This window comes from Ptychodera flava, chromosome 22 (genome assembly GCF_041260155.1).
Source record: "Ptychodera flava strain L36383 chromosome 22, AS_Pfla_20210202, whole genome shotgun sequence".
Taxonomy (NCBI): domain Eukaryota; kingdom Metazoa; phylum Hemichordata; class Enteropneusta; family Ptychoderidae; genus Ptychodera; species Ptychodera flava.
This window is the reverse complement of record NC_091949.1, coordinates 28,082,995-28,101,079: the sequence shown is the minus strand read 5'-3', so window position 1 is coordinate 28,101,079 and position 18,085 is coordinate 28,082,995. Positions and strand designations below refer to the sequence as shown.

General features: G+C 37.8%; 1 protein-coding gene and 1 long non-coding RNA gene across 3 annotated transcripts; one reads left to right on the top strand and one right to left on the bottom strand.

Annotated features, from left to right (window-relative positions):
- Positions 1–165: 165 nt before the first annotated feature.
- On the bottom strand, positions 166–5,262 carry LOC139123116 (uncharacterized). Its single transcript, XR_011549597.1, has 2 exons — positions 4,884–5,262; positions 166–2,430 (listed from the first exon to the last, which is right to left on the bottom strand). It is a non-coding gene; the product is annotated as an uncharacterized lncRNA (long non-coding RNA).
- Positions 5,263–9,190: 3,928 nt separating this feature from the next.
- On the top strand, positions 9,191–17,832 carry LOC139123115 (sodium-dependent glucose transporter 1A-like). Of its 2 annotated transcripts, none has more exons than XM_070689128.1 (5): positions 9,191–9,263; positions 10,495–10,597; positions 14,533–14,771; positions 15,479–15,764; positions 16,315–17,832. In XM_070689128.1, the coding sequence occupies exons 2-5, from the start codon at positions 10,585–10,587 to the stop codon at positions 17,202–17,204; spliced, it is 1,428 nt and encodes a 475-aa protein (XP_070545229.1). In that variant the 5' UTR covers positions 9,191–9,263; positions 10,495–10,584; the 3' UTR covers positions 17,205–17,832. The 2 variants fall into 2 exon arrangements, with proteins under 2 accessions (XP_070545229.1, XP_070545230.1); XM_070689129.1 differs by lacking the exon at positions 9,191–9,263 and adding an exon at positions 9,879–10,003.
- The last annotated feature ends 253 nt before the right edge of the window (positions 17,833–18,085 follow it).

The window sequence follows — 18,085 nt, the reverse complement described above, 5'->3', positions numbered from 1 at the left end:
TCTTCTAAAAGGAATGCAACACTTAGTTTTTGACTGCATTAAAGCTTACCTACCTGTGGAGGCCTTTCATCCAAATATTGATCTACTAAGTTTTGTTATGACGGAAAAAGGTCAAATACATTATGCACGTTTGCAATCGACAACAGACGGTGCGGAAGCGCTGTGTTGAATTCACTATATTTTATTTAATATAGCATTCATTATATTTATTAAATGTTACATGGCAAAAATATCTTTCCAATCGGGTCGAAAGTTTTAGTTTTCAGCGAGGAGCTCGTACGTTCAGAGTTGCACATCGCGTTTAATATCCACCTTCCAGTCGAAGTGATTATGACAAGACGAAATTTTATAACCACATATCGAAGATCGTTTGAATGCACCAAGCTGGTACGAATTGGAATTACGAAACTATACACTTGCTATTTTGACACATATGAAGGTAACTATAGAAAGATAATGTTAGATGAAAGTTGTTACATTCCACGGCAAGAAGTACAAATGTCATTCATTAGATTGATAGAAGCTTGATCAGTAGTTTCGGTAGAGAAAACATATAACATATAACACTTCCTTAAGTGTTTCTTCGAGGTCCTGGTTACATACAGAAATTTCATATTAATTAAATGATTTCAAACACGAAAATCAATTTTAAAAATTAATGGAAACGCCATATATCAAATTCTACGTACGAAACCCTATAAACAGAGTAGACTGATCTTCAAACTTACTGAATAATATTCTGCTGTATAATAACGCATGTATGTATTTCTCCTAATATTTCTTGTCTCTAGGCATGTGTCGGTTGAGTTTCTGCATTGATTATCATCAATGATAATATTCTTAACACTTTTGACATATTATTTCGCTATAAGTCATGTTGCAGTTGGTCTTCTAAAGCCTAGTGATACACACATTGTTTTTACACAGTATGAAATTGAACAAGCATTGAGTCGTAAGAATAATCAAACTAGGTTTCAAATCTTACTTTCAGTAATGATAGTATAAACCACTCAGTTAAAGCCGGGAAATGCTTTTCAATGTGCTGTTTGCAAAAGAGAGATGGGAGCACGCATTAAATAAAAGCAGAAAAACACGATTGGAACTAATTTAGGATAATTTGATCTTTATATTTTTCAAATTTCTCAAAAGTGTTAGGTGCCCTATAGCTGAATGTTGCAATATTACAAATTATTCATAAAAACAAGTGTGTAACTTAAAAAGAAAAGCAGATGAGGCTACATTTGCAGACTAAATCGACATTACTTCGCCATCCAATTATTCCAAATTAGTTCTAATCGTGTTACTGAAAATAAGTTGCATTCTGTACAATACTAATGGTCGGCCTCCAAATTCGGAAATGAAATGCAAATACCCATTGTATGTGCACACTAGTATATCACGGTCTCGTTTGCACATGGACACTGACAGATTGACACTATCGTCCAGAACTCGGTATTCTGCATTCCGAGTTTCAGCGAAATGAACAGACTCGTCAAAGAGAATAAAGCTGTGGCTACCACGTTACTCCTGACACGCCGAAGGTGTTTCACCATTTTGTAGACCGACCAGCTCTTTACTTGTGTTTGTTCGCTTGCCACGGCCGCCATAAATTTCCACCACACGTACTGGATATTCAAGCCGCCAAGAGCGAATAAGGGTAGCGCAAAGTACATAAAAACCTGAAGCCAGAAAAGGTAATTTATCAGTGAAGCTCTCACTACGTATGATTTCGATGTGAAGAAGGCGTAATTCCAGTATATGTGGCAAGAAAACTTAAAAGTTACCAATGACATTTGGAACACAATCCAAATTGAGCCGAGTTGATTTAGCCTCGTAAACTCTAAATAAGACTCGTATAAACGCTTGCGAGTGGCCGCGATGTTTCGCTCATTTTTCTTGAAAAATGGGATCAGACTTCGAAGGTCAGTTTCGATTGCTTTGCGAAGAAGAAACATGATGTAGCAAATGCTACAGAAAACAGTTGAGCCAACTACTTCACTGATAAAGGCGATTATACTCCAGGGGTCCAGATCGGCTGTATGTCGTATGCACTTCATGAACACTGGGTATGTCTCATAGGCGACACAGATAGCAATATCGACCAATGCAAAGAGTAAGAAGAAATATCCTTTGCGCTTATGTTGGTGAGGTCCATGCGAGCGAGCAATCCGAAGACATTCTCGCTTGATAGAGCATACACTGCACGCGTTGCCGTCGGTCTGAACGAAATGAAGTGCGCCACCAGTCGGACGAGAACAATAACTGCCAAAGTACCGTACTGAGATAGAAAGGACAACGTGAAGAGTGTGTAGCTATTCTCGCCGAAGTACTTGAACATCACCCGTAATAAAGTGGCGCAAAACAATGCTGTTAGAACAATCAGCCAGACAGAAGCGGCAACTATCTGCCGCCGCGCTGGTAGTTGGTCATCTGAAAGAAAATTGAACGAAATCTGTGTCATAAATTTAACAACATCGCGATGGAAACAAGTCACTGACAATGACTTATCCATTGGTAATTAAAAGCATTAAAGTCAAGTAAAGTTTTACAGACACTGATGCCAAGATGACTGCACAAAGGCTCTGAATTTGCATTTTAGATGATTCATATGTAATAATAAGTTCCCCTTTGCCAAACTGGAATATAATTATTTCAATTGGTTCAGTACTCGGTAAGTTGAGGCTTTTGGCAATGCCGAGAAAATGGACATATGGCTAACTAGCAGGATCATATCAAGACAATTTCCGATGACTTGATCTACTGAATGTGTCTTAGTACACTGTCGTTATGTTTGATTTGAAAAAGAAATTATTGCTTCGGGTATATCTGACTTCGGATAAACACAGCTCCCATTTCTAGGTCCCAAGGAAATCGCGCCAGGGCACTGCTGAGGAGAAGTTATTGTTGGATATCGCCTATGAGGAAATAAATAGGTAGTTACATGACTCATCTTTCACAGGGTGAATTATGTCTCTCGGTTAAATACTAACAATGTTTGGCAAAACGAAAGTATTATTACCGACCTAGTGTCTTCTCTGAAAATGAAAGAAGCTAACAATAAGCAATCACGCAGAGAACTTCCACATGTGTCTACGTCAAGTACGTGAACCTGAATGCAGTATGTAGTCATGATCTAGCTATTAAAAGATACGTCTAGTCAACATTATAAAAGCATTTCCGTTACAAAAGGCAAATTTAGCTTTTATTGAAAAGAAAGCGGTATAAATCTAAATGAAAGATAATATTATGAGCTCGTAACCCTACCGTAGAAAGCTGATGAAAGCGTGAACCCAGAATGCGGAACCCCTTCCGCGAATATTGTTGAATATAATGATGTCATAGTTTCTTTCTCATTTTTTCTTCTTTTAAAAAACGTTTGCTCTTCCTGATACACCGGATAAGTGTCGAATGCATACCACCACATCAGCAAGCAAGATGGCATGCACGTCAAACACTTGATACCGATTGAAGAAATTTATTATCAGGTGCAGCCAACGAACGATGTACTTTTAAAAGGGTCCTTAATAAATTAATAAATCTTGTGCAGAACAAGTCATGTGAACTGACTAATTGTGTTTGTAATTTGCCCTCCAACTGAAAATTGTTCGACTTACCCTCCCGCCCTAAACTTCATTTTTACCCACTCCCCATATATCTTTGCCTGTTTCCCTCCCCATTGTGAATTTTTGAAGCTCCCCTGTTCTGTGGCGAAAAAAAACTGTCGATTTTCCCCGCCCTGTAAAAACAAGTAACTTCCCCTCTCCTCGTGTTTTACCCAATGCCGGTCCCCAGGCCAATCAACCGATGTCTGCCCTGCCCTACAAAAAATTAAAATCAGCTTCCTGCCAGCTACAAATATGTCCCCTGCTAAAGCAAAATTAAAATTTCCCCTGCCCTCAGAAATCGCTCCCAGAATAGCTTTTCCGATGAATATCTGCGTTGGCTGCACTTGTACTATGCCATTAACAAGAGTTAATGTAGAAATAAAGGACAATTTTGCTTACATTATCTGTTCTCATTTTTACATGGCGGAGGTTGAAAGACTGACATTCAAAAGAGTAAGCAAATTTGAAACGACTAATTCAAAATGTGAGATCTTTATTTTTATTGGCAAACAAAATTGTCGTTTTTTAATATAATATTTAAAAAAATGTGAAAATTTCATACAGTTTGACCAAGCCAGACTGGAATTAAAGTTTTCTGAAACGCTGAAACCGAGGGAAAACAGAAGCCAGGGAATCGGATGATTTGCATTAATTTTCATAAGTCCATATTCCTTTCTCACCAACTGACGACTGCTGCCATGCTAAAAAAGGAAAACCAATCTTTTACTCTTTGGTTAACAAAGTAATGCAAATTGAACGAATTTTTGTGAAAACAATGATTTTGAGCAAAATACGAGGTTAAATGTTCAAACGGCCACTTATTCAAGGAATCCTCTTACATTTGAGTATAAACCTCGAGAAGCATTGAATGACTATAATTGCCGTCCATTTGCAGTTTGTTTGAGGATTTTCTCGTTGCGTCAAGTCAACTAAAAGAAAAAAAATATCAGGTTTTCTGCTCTGACACTCAGACCGGCGTGATAGCACACAATAGATGCAACATTCTGTTTTGAACAAACTAGTTTTATTTACTTCCATGTTATGTTTTACCTACATGCAGTTACACGGTGTGCAACGCTACCAAAATAATCTAAGCAGAGTTTCTGTTGTTAAGAAGAATGCATCGTGAAGAACTTCACGCATGTTACGCGTCTATCGTCAAACTGTCATCTCATTCCAAGTTACCGACTCGATTGTATACCCACACTACTTCCGCAAGCTGCCCTCATTTATGTGACTGGCGTTTCTAAGGAGAACAACATGTCAAATAAATCTTACCTCTGAAATAGGATTGATCGTTCAGATGCTGGCACACTCGACAGTTTTGACACTTACAGCGCCGTAGGAACCAACGGTCTCCTCAACATCCAAGTTTGTATTCTGTTGAACAACCAATTCATCGGTTTCATGTAACACTTCTGGGTCGACATTGTGATCGGTGGTCGCATACGAAACATGGGATGGTGTCGAGTGATCCACACATTTACGGCGCGGAGAGTGTACAACGTAACCAAGCAGAGAAAGGCTTAATCGCACAACCAGAGGCCACTGCTTATTCTCGGACCTCATCCTTGGTTCCATCTCCAACACTTATAACTTTGTGTATTTTCACTTTGCGTTTTACATATGGAGCGTTGGCAAAACACTGATTTTGTTTTGATCACAGCTTCCGAGACCTATTGGAAGCGAACATAAAATGACTCATCGCGGTCAAAGGCTATGAGCATTGTCGAACGAAACCAGAAGTGAGTCTACAAACCTTAAGTCATGATGGTAATTTTATCTTTCGTTGTGAAACTTTCATTTAAGTGAGACCAATAGATGTTGCTAATTGTACGATAGCAAAGCCTTGCATGAACTTGAAGCTGGTTTGTAATCCTATCATGATAAATTTACGTTTCGAATTTCACTTGGTCTTTAAGATATACTAACTGGATTTCCTACTTTAAGTTTTTTTCTTGTACAAGTTTTAACCTTTATAGTATGGTTGGTACGTCCCAACCTTATAATGAGAGACAGTGTAGAGCTAATTTCCCTTTCACTTCTGTCTGAAGATTGCTGGATTCAAGAAAATTAAGAAACAAATATTATTACTTTTTATTTGAAGTAATTTGTTTGTGTTTATATATGTTTATATATATACATAAATATATATATATGTATATATATATATATATATATATATATATATATATATATATATATATATATATATATATATATATATATATATAACGATATTTTGGTAATGACTACATAACTTGATAAGGTTAGGCGGTGCAGTATATCTCCGTAGCTGAAGGTCTACTGTAATAAGTTTTATCAACTCCTGATAAAAGTTAATACATTTACCTAATAAAAGCAAACTCTCTACCTTATTTGTTTATATAGGAAATAACAAAAAACAAACAAAATGAATCAAAAGCTGCTCTATCAAAGCTACGCGACAGTCAGTAAGGCATGTTGTTACTACAAGTCTATTTTTGTGCGGAAGTTCTATTGAATTTCTGGCATATCTTTCATGTAATAGTCGACAAACGCTACATTTGTACGAAGTCCGTCCAGGGGAAGATAGATTAATCAAATATGTGCCGTCTTCTAATTGGAATCGAAAGGACATTTACAAAAGCGAGATAGGGGATAATCAGTCAGCACGTTTTGCTCATTCATGACAAAACGACGTTGCAGAGAGTGTTGAAAAGTCGTCAGTGTGCGCGGTCGACACAATACGAGACAGTTACCCTTCAGGCGTTGTTATGACGACAGCTGTCACGAATACGACTTCACAACTCGGAAGCGTGACATGAATGATAATAATAGTTAACACTCGTACGGTTGAAATGTTTATGGTAGTTTTGACAGGCAAGGATTCTACGAAATATTGCATCAATGATTTTTCAGTATCAAGGGGCAATTATATGCCTTTATGCATTACTTGATCACACTGAACAGTCAAATATTCATTGTCATCTGGTAGTTAAAATGCGATTTTGTCAGTCTGTTCTTTGATTTCTTGCAGTCAATTTATAAAAAACCAGCACGTTGGTGCAAAGTAAAATAAAACAATTTTGTGCACAATGATGATAATAATAATATAAGAAGTGCAATTGTCATATTGCGTCATCCTAAGTAGACGACAGATCGGGTTCTGAACAAAATGCACTATTAAAACAATAGTTGTGTAATAAAACTGCGAAATTAAAAAAAAATTGTGCGCGCTTCGCCATACCAAAGCTGTCACTTTTCGTCGTCTGCTTGTCTTCCTTTGTCGTGGTCGAGTACAATGCGCTTCATATGCATGTAACAACATTTGCGCTGCATTTGGCGCACTGTATCGGAATACGGAGTTTATGTCCACTTTATTTGCACCAAAGGCAACATTACTAGGGCCCCGTGAAGAGTAATAAAAGCAGAACAGAACAGAACAGATAGTAAGAAAAGTAACATAATTTCTAGCATGCCTACATGTATCAGAATAGATTACTGTGTAATAAAGATTGTCATTATGCGCAGAAGAGTATCATTTGACACTGGCGATATCGTGTATCAGATTGCATTCCATGATTGACTTTACGGAAGAGAACACTCACTAATCAAACTAACGTTACGACGAATCGACGATGAAAACGCAGCTGAGTCTTTTCAATTCAATTCAATTCAATTCAATTCAATTCAATTCAATCCAATTAAACCTTATTTTCCATTAAACAATACTCACAAAACAACATTTTCTACTACCGACAATCATCACAAGTACCATCACAAACTCGCTTACGGAAACTCTCCTTATTCTTGAACAGTGCCCTTCATTAAGTCTCGCATCAAAGTAAAGCCCTACAACATGGATTTTTTCGGTAGAAATCTAGCCTAAAATGACACGGAAGTTAAGGGGACTTAGCTGAGGAAACAAGACATTTTCAGCCCGAAGCCGACGAATGGACGTCGTCAAATTAATAAGGTGCCGAGTATGTTATCTGAAGGACTTTGCCAGGAGCATCGATATGTTTGACAAAATTGTATTTGTTCGAAACAGTATTTCCTGCAATATTTTGTGAAATGCTATTTATCCTTCTTGTAAAAATTGCAACGCCAATATACGGCCACACTGACTCTAAATACGTCTAAAAACCACCAGTTGCCTGTCGTTAAAGGGACATAAGCTGTAACTTGTGGCAAGTTTTTCAGTATTCTGCTTCTGTATATCAACTACCGTGTCCGACTCTAATCCGTTAGTCATGCTGAAATTTCGAGTATTATTTTTGTCAACACAACTTGTGTAGTGATCATTGTTTATTGTTTACAAATGAATTCTAGTCCGGACTTGAATACAATTTTCAACAATAACAATGGAGATTATACTCATATAGGTTGTGTTGATATGCTAAATACTGGGCGTTAAATTACAGTTTAGGGATTCAATGCAGAAAGTGTAGGAAATCACAAAACAAAAGTTTTGAAAAAATAGCCAAAAATTACAGCTTTTGGAGCTTTAAAATAAGTGTTTGTGAACAGAAAATTTGGGAAACTGCGACCTACACCCGGTAAACGTCTTTTTGTAAAGGCATGACTACAAATAAAGTGCATTAAAGAACGAGGGGGTGAGACAGTCGCTTCAGTGTCCCGTTCATTCTCCTTACTGCCATCCAGCTCCTGCGATAGGAAATGAGCTAGCATGATACATCATCCCGTGACAGAGCTAATTCCTCTGTCGTTAACCGACATTAAAATGTGTTTCACTTTCGCTATTATGGAAGGCATGTCTGCAATTTGAATGCGTGTTCTTAACACTTTCGGCATATGTGGTCGTTAAGCGAGATGAAACATGTGAAAGTTGAAGCAAGCTTGAGCGATAATGAAAGCTAGTAAATCATGGAAAAACCATTAGTAACACAAAAAGTCTGTTTTGTCCCTTGAGACGTAATTCAAATTGAGTTCCTAAATCCTTGTAGACTGTCTGTAAGCTTGCAAATCACGCGCGTTTACGCGAGTTCATCCCGCAGTGGGTCTAAGGTTTAATGAGCATTTGTATGTATGATTAAAGATAAGCAGTAAATTATGTTCTGCGTCCACGTGGAATTAGGCTCAATATTAAAACTGATAACATCAAAACTGAATGAATGTATGAGTCTCACAGAGCGATCGATCATGAGATATTGAAAAGGTGAGATAGTAAAATGACAAAGCCTTTTCGTACTTTTTTAATAATCCAAATAGAATATATATTATTCTTCAAAAGATACATTTGAAACATTTAGAAAAACACAATGAAAACATTAAAATTATTGAGAATCTGGCTGGATTAGTAAGCTCAATACTCATTACTCTTTTTCTCTGACAGATTTGCGGAGTTGGAAGTCGGTGAATGGCATCGGTGACCTATGTGTCTGCTTTGCTCAAGCTAAGCATTTGTCATTTTTTCTTAATTGTCAAAAATGTCCTTGTCAGATAAGCGTGACGTCATTGCTTTACGTGAGGATTCTTTTCTCCCTCTTTATCGCGCTCTATTCAATGGGGGCCAAGTGATGGGTATTACAGCTTGGTTGAAAAAACAGTTAATTAGACTTATATAGAGCTCACTCAGAATCATATTTCATTTGTGACCTAATACCGTCAGCGCACATGGAGAGCCGAGTGATATTGCAAACGCTGTACGTCCATGTAAGTATAATTTCTTTTCGCGCCAGATTGGCTAACCAAGGTTTCAGTGTGGCAACTGTCATCATATACATGTACAAGCTCGGTGTCTTATGATAGGATGAAAGAAGACGGTGTAAATTTGGATTTAAAATTCACTTTTAAACAGTCTAGGCACAGCGAGATATGAACTATACAGTCAGCCGGAGTCAAGAATTGAAACAACTTTTCAGCGCCAGTTTTCACTGCGAGTCGTTAAAACAAGTGATGTTTTCCCGCAAACATTAAAGTTCGCTCCGACCGTGTTCATGACAGATATATAGAAACAGATTAAAGCAAAGAATCCTGCGTTTAAGTATTTGAATCCTGTGTTTATCACCAAGCTTAGTCCTGCTGATCGTTCAAGGAGACAGTGAGGCTTTAGGGCTGTTCATCGAAATGGGGTCATCACTCAACTGTGACCTTGCTTCGCATCGATGCTTTCGCCTCCCCATATTTGACAAATACAAACTATCTTCCGCTGTGCAAAATATATGTTGACACTGTTCCGCATATTTCAAGAATTACTAGATTATTGTATGCATTAGTCAACGCGTAAGAACGTAGAGATTTCCTTGCTGCGGCCTCTTACTCGTCAACAACACGAAGCTGCGCACTATAATTGATAGACAGCACTGCTCTCAACGCTCACCAGTCATCATTAGCTTTTAGTCGTCACGCTATTCCGAAGTTGGTAGAGTATTCCGTGTTGTCATATCACTTTCGTACGTGTTTTTACAGTTACACTGGCCATTGCAGGCAATTATTTCACTTCATTGACGCACCGTGTTCTGGGATTGAGAAACCCGACCATTAGTCGAGTAATATAAGGGCGTGTGCTTATCAATCAGTTCGAGGAGAGTGACCTACTTGTGCGTGTTTTTAACTGGAAGATAGAGGTGTTACGTAGCAGAGACACCGCGTTTTCAACTTCAACATGACCAAAGGAAAAGAAGAAGATGTTTCTACTTTCAGTAGAAAAATTTATGAAAGTACTATCAAATATAACAGATATTATCCTATTGAAGAACTGGTAGAATCGTTGGTACTTTCATTTTTGTTTGACGACCCAAATTACGGCAACAATAGAACCATTTTTTTGCATAAAAATCTGGACAGTTAGTGTAGTGATACTAATCTTGAAACAACAGTTATTGACGTCGTCTACATGGTGATACCAACAGAGTTGTTATTAAGACTAGTTTCTTTTCCACAGATATTGACCTTCGTTAAACGAAGCTTCAGAGGAAACCCGAAGCCTTGCAGAACATAGCTTGCCTAGATTCACGTGTCGGCGTCCGATACAATGCAGTTACAAGGTAATTGGGAATTTTATTATGTAATTTTCACGTTCTGTTAATAGTACCTTTTCCGAGGGCACACAATACAAATTACTAGATATAGATTCGCAAACTGATGTCTGTTGACGCTTGCCAGATCATGTGGAATGATTGAGATAAATAAAATATCGAACACATGAGTTAATCTTCCCATGATCGCCTTTCTCCCTCTTCTAAAGCATCATTTTTTTCTCATTGGTGGCGTTTTGTAGGTAACGGGTACACATACACGTGTTAGTGGGCAGGCTTCCATGCATACAAAGGTCTATGTGTGTTTTTGGTCTAAGACTGCTTAGAACGGACTCCTGGAGACATTTAAATCACAAGTTTCTAATGAGAATCTGTTGCCAATAACGCATCCTCAAAAATATGTTGATATTCTGGAGTTTTTCACTTGTTGTACATTAATGGCATTGGTCAAATCTTCAAACGTTGAAAGTTGAATTGCTTTATACATGGCTCAATTTTAATTTTGGAAATATATCCTATGAAATGTTTAAGTGCTGTGACCTAAAAGATCCATCTGGTTCTGTGACCTTCGACTCTCTTCATTTTAGTCGTCGATCAGTACATCGCTGAAATAAATCGACCATATGACGAATGTACAAGTGAATGACGACCATAGCTCAACACATAGTTTAGTAATTGAGCGTGCACATGAAATTTTACTGTGTGCAAACAATACTTGAAATCATACTGAAAACACGGTAGGTTTTTGTGTTGCCCGCCTAATGACAACACACTTGGCTACAAAGTGTAAGGAAACTGATAGCGTTTAAAAAAAGTAGCGTTAGTAGGCGCTACAAGTTGATATAGTATCCATAACAATAACTAGCATTGATAATTATCGAAAACTTCGAAGCAAAATAGCAGAAGCGAATAGAAAGGTGAAACAGACACATCTTATTCTAAACCTTAGATGTGACGCTTTATCATAATTTTCTCTTTGCTGTGCTTGCCGTTTTAGTGCATTTTATGTTCAGCGTTTTGTTGTAAATTTTCTCTGTATTTTTTGCTAATTTATTGTTCCTTTTAGAAGTAATCCTGTTCCAGAGCAATGCATTTAAGAAGCAGTATAAATAAAATAAAAAATAACGTGAATATAAAAAAGACTTTTTCTGAATCATAAGTCTGTAGTAAGACTAAAACCCGTCCCTGTGCAAACATCATTAATCATTCATTTTCTATAAAAGATAAATTTTGAAGCCAACATTTACAGGTCAAATTGTATTAAATAGTCAGATGTCTACCGAACACATTGCTGTTAGATTTCCCAGAAATGTCCATTACAGACATGCTTCCTCTGGATATGAAACAAATTAGTTAAGCAAATTGGCTGATCTTATTCCTTGCCATAATTAATGATCGTATTAAATAGACCTGTCAACTTGAATTACAGTGATCCATGCCAGTGCTCGATGGTAAAGCAGAGCGTAATATATATATATATATATATATATATATATATATATATATATATATATATATATATATATATATATATATATTTGACTGTTTGTTGACTGTAGATTCTCACCTTAGCGACACTAAGAAAACCTAAATATATAGAAACATATAAAAAGAGAAAGAAATCTGGCAATGCCTAAAACGTCGCATGCACATTCAATTGAATGCGAGTTTTAAATATGAACAAATGATATTTATGTATAATCCACGCAGGAGGAAATTGCTTTGTATTGTGAACCTCGTTCCCATGGCAACGGGAGAACCGCAGAGGTGATTTATTTGAACTTTGATAAAAGCGCACCATGAGAAAGTAGTAGGATATGTCGCTCGTTGGGATTGAATAAAGATAGCTATCAAAAGAACGCCCTTAAATGGCGTATTTTGACGAGATGTCATCTGTGAAATATTTTCTATTGCCTGAATCATTTTATCATTCATACTATTAGTCAGGCAAGATCTTTACATATTTTCTCTATGTCTGAGTAAAAATGATACGAAAACATCGTCGTTTTTACTTTTTGTGTTCGCAAAACACGATATTTTCCTGCTTGTATAAAATTGAGCTGTTCTCCTATTTTAAATCACAGCTAGAGAGGAGTTCATTAAGAGCCAGTAACTGTAGCCTTTGGTGATTTGCATTAATATTTATTTTCTATGTCATGTACAGTTTCTTGTTCTACTCGCAAAAGCCTTTTGAAATAAACAGTGCTCAGCCTGTCAACTCAGCCTGTGCATGTGAAAACTGCACTGTGTCATTCTTGATGAGTGAATTCTTGTCCGGGACAGAATTCAAATGTTAGCAATAACTATTCATTTTACATATATGCACTGTGTTGACAAGCTGGACAGTTAATGTTTCGACATTTGGGAGCAGAACAAGAAATTGCAATTGATATACAAAAAGTAGTGGAAAAACCATCAAAGTTACCAATATTTACCCTTTTATCTGTGAAATACGGATGTATCTATGATGCGAGAAATATGATACGCCATATCTAAACGGTAATCGAACGTCGAGATAACGTATCTATCTGAGCATGCGTAGTATTCACAGGCACTTAAATTATTGTAAGTCAAGGACAAGGGGAAATAACGATTTGTTCTCAAGAATTCTCCTTCGCTCAAAAGTGTTGTACGGAAAAAAAACAACACTTCGAAGTAATCTTTAGCGAGGATTTTATAGTCAGTACGAATATCAATATCAAAAATTGAAGCGTTTACGTCTTTACTAAGTATAGAACTTTACTGTCTGACCGAATGAACCACGATGATCGCGAAATCAGTTAAACGTTGCTTTAATCGCGTCTTTGAATGTGTTTATAGGCTTTCATAAAACAACTAAAGAGTGGAATAATCTTTTTTTCTTTTTTCCACTCTCAGAATATCTTTAATTGAAAAATTCAACCACTCATATCTCGACAAACAATCTTCACGAGAAGCTGGTATTTTGGCAGACATATATAGCAGTAATTTTACGAGGAATCGATGTGAACCTAAACGAAAATAATGAATTGGTGCACACATCTTAAAAATTTTTTCATCATCGCCCAGGGTTGGTTATATGGTGATATTCCCGTCATCCTTTGCTAAAGGGCTAGTAATGCCAACTTTGATTTTTTCACTGTTTTGTTATTAATGTCAACCATAATTTCCAGTTCTTCTCGCAACCGCACATTGAGATACACAGTATTCAGCTTGTCAACTCAGCCAGCCTGCACTTCTGTAAACTGCATTAATATTGTTGAAAAGTGTATTCTAATTGTCAAGACTAGAATTCAAATGTAAACTATAGCGCATTTTACATACATACATACATACATACATACATACATACATACATACATACATACATACATACATACATACATACATACATACATACATACATACATACATGCAGACAAGAGAAGAGAGAGAGAGAGAGAGAGAGAGAGAGAGAGAGAGAGAGAGAGAGAGAGAGAGAGAGAGAGAGATGCTTTGGTGACAGGCTAAATAGTGAATGTTTCAACATTCTTTTGAGAGCAGAGTAAGAACTTGCAATTTGCAAACAAAATGAAAATACTGAATTAAAAATATCAGAAAGTTATTAGCATTACTGGCACTTTAAATTTCACCTATATCTTGGTTCTTTTGTTAACTATTGACTCCCTGACACTTCTGCCTTTGTTTGCGATACTGCGCAATGTAATGGACACCAACATACCAAGAGTACGCTTCTGAGTGCCTCTCCCTTTCACTATAACTAACTGCATAAACTCAGCTATTCTGTTTATTGAGAAGGGTAATGAGCGCGTCGGAACTGAATTTAGCAAACTTTGCTCAAGTACGTCCCGTTGCGTAGATAACGTGTTCATAATACGGTGCGAATGATGGATACAGAGTATGCTGTCACCAATGTTAACCTTGAACTGCCGAAGTGGTTACATGGTTTCATTAATTTGTTTCAGCACCGGGCGCTGCCAGGATTAGATTCCATCGAAGACCCTCGCCTTCAGTGGAATACTACGAATGCCAATCGATTAGCGGGGTCGAAGGTGACATCCATATCACTTCAAAACCCTCCCAGGTGGAACTTTTGACTGGTAATGTTCTAGAGGCAAGAAAAGAGAGAGACGATGACGCCACAGGATCGTTCTTTTACAGAATAACGAAGACTTTTATGCTTTATTTTGCCTTTTTCAGTTTGGTGAGTACAACTGTGCATTGATGTGTAAGGTATACTTGGCGCCTGGAAACAGAATGTCGCAAACTTTTGCTCAAACTCGTCTCAACAAACCTTCAAATCATCATCTTCCAAAACAAAAATATAAATAAAGGCTCTGCGTATAAATTTAGATTATTCTATAAGAGAAAGAGATCATCCAAAATTTACTGATATTTTGAATTCATTATCACACTCGGCTGCACCCCATCATGACCCGTTAAAATTTGCTTTTCCTTCGTCGTGTATCCCTCTGTATTAATTTTTCTTACTTAGTCATTCAAATAGAAAAGAAAGTACAACCTAAGAAAGTCAATGAATTCTGGATCGAAAATTTACATATGACGTAGGGAAATTCCATGATTGCAACACACTAAATTCTTTCATAAACATTTAAGGTCTTCATTAGCGATGGTCCAATGACTTACAAGTGTTACATGTCGACTTTGGTGCGATGATGATGATGAAGATGATGGTGGTGGTGGTGGTGGCGATGATGATGATGATGATGATGATGATGATGATGATGATGATGCTGATGATGAGTTATTATTGATAACTATTTATTAATTTCGATAACTCCTTTGGTTTTGAAAATATAATCTTTTCATGGTCTCCCTCTTCCGACTATTATGCAAAGTTTCAAAGTCCTTTTAACGTTAGGTTTTTTTGGTCGTATTATGTTCTGATAGGGGTCGTGTAATGCTGTCGTCGGACCCAGTTTGCCGGATTTCCAGAGCCAGGTCAGAGAATCTCTGCAAAAGACGAGTTTTGTGTTCACCGCACGAAGTGCTGGGTATCTAATAGGTTCCGTCGTTGGTGGTGCCTGTTTCGATCGGTACGAAAACCAGCTGCTGCTTGCCCTGTGCTCACTCGGCGCGGCTATATTTGGTGTTCTCGTCGCGTTCAGTAACACATTCGCTTTGTTGATTAGCATCATAGCAATATGGGGATTCTTTTCCGGATTTCAAGAGACAGGTAATGACCCTTTACATCAAAATGTGAATAACTTAAATTTCTCTTCATCCGTAAAATGTGAAACAATTCATAAACATAAAATATAATACTTCATGATGTAGCTTTAGTAGTAGCTCAGTGTTTAGAATATTTTTTAGGCAGGTGTGTACTATGAAGAAATTTAATATGCAAAGCAACGTCGGACACTCTCGTCATGATTAATGCTGGTCAAGGTACACCCTCATACAATTTAGAAGATGAATCATCATTATATTTTTAAAAAGTCCTGAGTTGTTTCAGAGATCAATTTGCAAATTGCAAAATGTAAAATCATATGCAGTAGACGACCTTCTACACCGTTCTACGCTTAGTCTAGTAGCTGAGGCGAGGAGACACTTCGGTGCAAGATATTCCTGCCTATATATGTTTTCCTCATAGCCTGGGAGACAAAATGCTTGAATACGAAAGTTGCAGGTTTGAAGTTGAATATGTAGTAGCGATTGGTTTTTTGATAATTTCACGTATGTTTTAACTCTCTCTCTCTCTCTCTCTCTCTCTCTCTCTCTCTCAGGCATAAACTTTGCCTGCGTTAAAATATGGAAGGACTCAGGGCCATGGATACAAGGACTAAATTTCTTCTACGCCGTTGGGGGCACCGTAGCACCTTTAATCGCAGGCCCGTTCCTCACGTCATCAATTTCTGTTAACAGCACCAGTGCGCCCCCACTGTCATCTTCGCAGAGCGCATTTGAAAAAGCAAATTCAAGTTTTGGGACAAGCAACAAAATGCACTATGTGACAAATGACAGTTACCGGTCGGAAAATGGAAGTTATTATGAAAGTTTACTGTCTTCGATAGATCCTACCTTGCAAGTAATTACAGGTGAAAAGGACGAGTCGTCTTTGACTCAAATTAAATTTGATGAGGCAAACTATGAACTCGGAAGGCTATGGATTCCATACAGTATAATAGCTGCCTTCAACTTGACAGTAGCTGTCTCTTTTTTCTGGTTATTTGCCAGGGGAAGTCGTCGGATCGCTATCCCGAAAAGGAGACCATATCCAACGGCCTTGAACCAGACAGAGACCGTTAAAAACAACAGATTATTTCGAATAGTCATATTAGTGCTCATGTTCTTTTTCTACTTCGCGTACATTGGAAACGAGATTGTGTACAGCGGGTTTATATACACATTTGCAATCAGGTCGGATCTTGGCTTTACTACGAAATCGGCCAGTTACCTAAATTCGGCTTTCTGGGGTGGTTTCGCTGTTGTGTGTGCCTTGGGAATTCCTAGTTCGATTTTTCTGAGTGCGAAGACGATGCTGATCATAGATCTCTCAGGGATTTGCATCTCAAGTATCCTTCTTGCGGCTTTCGGAGATAAGAACAAGGCCGGTTTATGGGGCGCCACCATCTTGCTCGGCGCCTCGATGGCAACTCTGTTCCAACAGGGATAACCTGGTCCGAACGCTACATCAAGCTCAACGGGAAAGCGATGGGCGTACTTGTCATGGCTGCCGCCGCTGCAGAAATGATTCTACCGTGGGTGGTCGGGTTGTTGTTCTCGATCTATGGAATCATGATGCTGATGTACGAGACGTTCATCTTGTCTGTCTGCACAATAATTGTATACATCGTCATGCAGACTATCGCGTCACGCCATGGTGAAAGACGAAATTCACTTGAAAACCAGGACAGTGGCGCCAAAACGTGAAACGGAAATCTAATCTAGAAATTTAATTCCAGGCATAATTGAACTTGGAGGGACACGGGCGCCATCATCTGGAACGAAGTAGCTGTTGATTATACATTATAGTCTTTGTTACCCATGACGAACTGGAATGAAATCTTCGTCGGATTTCAAATGTGTATTCCACCACTTCTTTTAGGACCTTGCTTGTGAACATATCTATTACCTGAAGCAGGCATGAAGAAATATGTTTTTGGCGACAGGGTTGCCTTCTTTTTCGACGTTTTATACTTTTCAGAGACATTTTCACAAAATTTGTAATATGTACCAACAACATCACCTGATTAAAGTAGAGTTGTGATGATTGGCCGCGTCTTTCAGGTATTTCAAAACAATCTTGGTGTTTGTCTTACCATATGTACTACATTTGCCCTCCCCCAAAGCCACAGGTCACGGGTGATTAGTTTTGTGCAAAGTATAACGCAGCTTATAAAGGTAATTCACTTCAGAGTGAATACCTTGAGAAGAGTGGCCAACTCTGGCTGTATCCTTTTGAGACGTATCAAAGTAGAATGCGCCTCGAGGACAGATATTTGGACTCTTAAATGTTTACAATTCTTTTCTGATGTACCTCTTTTTGGGGCTCAT

Excerpts from the sequence above, each read along its gene's own strand:
- LOC139123115 (XM_070689128.1), top strand. Across the intron at positions 14,772-15,478 it reads ATTTTGCCTTTTTCAGTTTG|GGGTCGTGTAATGCTGTCGT; the intron begins GTGAGTACAACT and ends ATGTTCTGATAG. Across the intron at positions 15,765-16,314 it reads TTCCGGATTTCAAGAGACAG|GCATAAACTTTGCCTGCGTT; the intron begins GTAATGACCCTT and ends TCTCTCTCTCAG.